The 4,261-nt window shown below is 36.5% G+C and overlaps 1 protein-coding gene across 5 annotated transcripts in view; it reads right to left on the reverse strand.

Annotated features, from left to right (window-relative positions):
* Positions 1–250: 250 nt before the first annotated feature.
* Positions 251–4,261, reverse strand: part of LOC112162245 — a 9,209-nt gene continuing 5,198 nt past the window's right edge. For 4 of the 5 annotated variants that reach the window (XR_004948671.1, XR_004948672.1, XM_036214274.1 and 1 more), the window contains exon 4: positions 251–479. Coding sequence is in view for 2 of the 5 variants with exons in the window: in XM_024298006.2 (XP_024153774.1) it covers positions 380–479 (100 nt within the window). In the remaining 3 variants the exon portion in view is untranslated. Of the gene's footprint in view, positions 480–939; positions 1,090–4,261 lie in introns of all 5 variants that reach the window. The other variant, XR_004948673.1, reaches the window with a different exon arrangement.

Here is a 4,261-nt window from a genome sequence, read left to right on the forward strand (position 1 = left end):
TAGATGAACATAATAAACTCAGTCTAAATTAAACTTTGACGTATGCTAATTTATTGCGATTGAGATTTCATTGAATAAAAGAGAGAATATGACAATTATGTGTATTTTTTTAACAAAAACAAGCTAGCGACCTGTTCGGGGTGTACCTTGCCTTCACCCATTAGCAGTGAAGATAGGCTCCAGCAACTACCAAAACACTGAAATGGATTCAACAGGACTTAATCTCATAAAGTGTAAATGGTTTTGGAAGGACAGATGTGTAAATTTTTTTTCTTTCTTTTTTAATGAGCTTTGTACACAAAGCATAAATTCAATAACATTCGTAGACGGCTCTTCCTGACTGACGTTTCTCCTGCTGAGTCGGGTCGGTCGGATCAAGTCATTCGTTTGAGGAGTCAAATTTATTCAAGTTTTGCTTCCTCAGATGTTGAGTGAAGAAGTCCCTTTGTCGGCAAACTTTTGAGCAGCAGAGTGTCCAGCTGTAGAAAACAAATGAATACATTCAAAAATACATGACAGAGAAAGCTGTTTCTGGCTCCTAATCAAGCTGTCTAAAGCTATCAATATCATTAAAGTTCATAAATAAATAAAATGAAAGTTATTTTTAAGAATATTTTCCCTTATTCACAAGAAAGGAAGGGTCATTATCTGATACAAGCTTTTATTTTCAAAATAAAAGCATGCAAGCAGTTACAAACGTGATAAATGTTTTATACGGTCTGACCTGAAACCTAATCTATGATCACCTGAGAACTGTGCGCACCGATACACACAGAAGAAACCAATGCCAAGGTATAAACTTTCCTATGGTTCTGTCATTGGTAATTATCCACTGAAAGGTACAAGGTCTGGCTCTCTCCTGGTGGGCAGCTGCCACCTTCATGGCCGCGTTGGCAGGCGGAGCCCGGGACCTGGCATTCACACTCTCACCATCTGTACCTGCAACTGCCGCACGCACGCCGAGGCGCAAAGGATTAGTGCTTCAGCCATTTCTCGCGTGAGCCGCCCTGTCTGGGTCGCCTTACGTCAGATGCTTTAAAAAGCGGCGCTCTCCTCTGCTGCAAAGGAATTTTTCAGCCATCGCCCCCCCTGAGGGGGTCAACAGAAGACTATTAGATTACCAAGGCTGTGCTCTCACCGAGTGAATTCTATCATATCAGCTCCGACTGTAAACCGCAGGAGGAATGTTTGCAGCATGGATCACAGGCTGGTTTATTGGGCCGAGCGGCCCGGCCTTCAGCTGCAGGGTGCACCTGCTAAAGTGCATATTCATATATATTTGTCTGCTTATGGAGGAACATTGTCTTATCCTACTGGAAAACTAATCACAGAAGAAAATAGATTTAAAAAATTGATTAAAATTAAAATAAGAAGATTCGTCTTTTTTTTAATATTTAGTTTTTGTTTTTATTTAACCCTTTTGCATTTTTTTCAATTAGTTTATTTGTCTCAACGGTCAAATATTACCCACCTTACCAAAATCCCAAAGAATGCAACTCCATTTTTTAAATCGAATATCTATTTTACATGCTGTAACAACCTGCCACTAATGAACTCATTTTATTTTCTTTTTTAATCACATTTTTTAGTACACAAAACAGAAATGCCATCACTAGTGAACATTACTACACACTTTTTTTTTTTTAAACAAACCAACTGTTATAACTGTTTTAAAGTTTAAAATTGCATAATGTGAAAGAATTAGTTCTTATTTAAATATATTTAAATTGGGGAAAAAAACCCTATAAATAATCTTGAATTCTTTGTCAAGTCTTTATTCTTTTATATTTTTTAGGAAGTATGTAGGTGTGAGTGTGTGTGTAGCAGGGATGAGTGGTCATGGGACAATAATAAAATAAATGTGTTGTGTACACAGTCAAATGTGAAACATTGGATCAATTAACAAGAGTTCAGTTTTTTTTTTTTTCACTTGAAAGTATTATTAGTTTAAATTTTTGAGTTGACAATTTTACCCAAAATTTTGATTTGATGAAAACCAAAAATTTTAAATGTAACAAATCACAGAACTTTTGTTAAATGATCCAATGTTTCTCTTTTTTTCAGTGTAATCTATGCTATAAACACAATTATTTAAATGGCTGTAATCATTTTCATGATTTTTTTTTATTACTATATTTTGCGTATTTCCTGTTCCATAACAGCGAGCCCTGGGTGAAAGGAGAGACATTTGGAGTGATCTTTGTGCCATTATTCCGAGCGCAACACTAACTTTTTGTAGGTGCAAAACTTAAAAAAAAAATTAATCAAAATTACTTTGCATTTGAAACAGAGAACTGCGCTTAAAACGGAAAAGTAGGTACAAACAAAACTATTTAACTAAAGAGAAATGATCTCTCTTCTGTGCTCGAAACAGAGCGGGGCGCCACTTTACATAAAAGCCAGATATTCAGAGACGTAAATGTTGATGTCTACGATCGTTTGGGTTTTGTGGCATATTTCTCCCAAGGAAAGATTTTATTTCGTCTTTTGTACACATTTTTGAGTGCAAAATAATTACTGGAGCACATAATTTTTTTTTGACTGTCAAAAACAGTAAACTAACGGTTAACACTTAATAATGAGACAAATATCACTCCATAGAAACTGTACCTCACAGTAGATTGTACTATCCCATGCTAACTGGGTTACATCAAATGCGAAAACTCCAATGCTTTGTTTAAAAAAAAAATAATAATTGTACACAACTTTATTACGCCATCACTTTAAATGTGATATTTTATTTATTTCACGCTTTTCTATTATTTATTTTGTGTTGAAATGTGTCATAAAAAGGGACCAGAAGATAAGTGAGGCCTGCAGTTGCACTGCCTCAACAGAGAGGGCACTCATGAGCTAATAAAGTTTGGGTTTTTTTTTTAAATCAGAGCCCATATTTTGCCTTGAATAAGTTAAAAAATAGCAAATGAAATCATATTAAAAAAATCCAAATTAATTCAAAACATGAATGAATGAATGACCTGGATAGATCACAAGTCTGTCACAGTCACAACTAGGAGCACTTCTGAGTAACCAGTTAACCTATGAAGCATGTTTTTGGAGGGTAAGAGGGAGAAAACCCTCGCATGCATGAAGAGAACATGCAAACTCCACACAGAAAGATCCCCAGTTGGTGGTTCTGTTTCAGATCTCTCAGCTGGGAGTCAAACCAGGGCCTTGCTGCTGTGAGGCAAGAGTGCTAACCACTGGACCACCATGCAGCCCTAAATCCATTAGGGTCAATTTAACCCTAAAAGTGACTCATTACCATGTTTGGTAGTAGAAAAACAAAAAATGTTAGGCTTGTTTTTCTATAACCAAATATGGTCACTTTTAGGGCTAAAAACAATTGCATTTATAGAAATGTGTGCACATGTTCAAGTCCTGTTATAAACCACTGGGTGGGCTTGAAGGCTAACCATGTAATTCCCTTTGCCACTGCAGTATAATCCCCTCGTTGAAAAGTTTTTTTTTTCTTCTTTCCTTGTGAGTCACCCCAGCTCAGGGTGTACTTGTTTGTGAGGGCAATGATGTCACCGTGTAATTACACCTGCACAACAGGGATCCGCCGCGCTTACATGTGCACCTTTAAACAGGCTGAGTGGGCACACAAAGGGTTACGAGTGTCTCACAGCTTTGTTCACGGACAAATGTGTTTTCTATTTACTGCGGGTGAGGATCATGATGAGAATGGACTAGTGAGGAGCAAAGAGGAATTAGAAAGTACGTAAAACTCACATTTTGGAACCATTAGATGTTGCATCTTGACTCTTGTTGTAACCCTGCTGTCCTAGTTATGTTGACATTGGGAGTGGGGTCATCTGGACCCCACAAGGCAGTGTGCACAACTTTTTTTTCCAATGATTTTTGATTTTCACTGGCTTGGGTCATCTGGACCCCATAAGATAGCACAAGAAGGTGATATCATGGTGTCACTAATGCCGCTAATGCATGTGTCAAAGTGTATAATTTGGACAAAATATATTTTTATGGAGAGTAGAATATACAAAGTTATTTAAGGTTTAAGTTGATTTATTCAGGAATATTTCCTGCCTTTTTATTATGCATTAAAAAGTTACGATTTTTAAAATTAGCATCCTGCTAACTTTTTGGACTATTTTGACATTTACCAAGATTTTTTAGGCTATTTTGGAGTTTAGCTAATATTTCAGCTACATGCTAGCTATTTTTGGCTGATTCAGGATTTCTTTCAGTTTTTTAGGCAGTTTTGGAGAATTATTTTTATTTTAGCTACATGCTAGCT

This window comes from Oryzias melastigma, linkage group LG11 (genome assembly GCF_002922805.2).
Source record: "Oryzias melastigma strain HK-1 linkage group LG11, ASM292280v2, whole genome shotgun sequence".
NCBI classification, from domain to species: domain Eukaryota; kingdom Metazoa; phylum Chordata; class Actinopteri; order Beloniformes; family Adrianichthyidae; genus Oryzias; species Oryzias melastigma.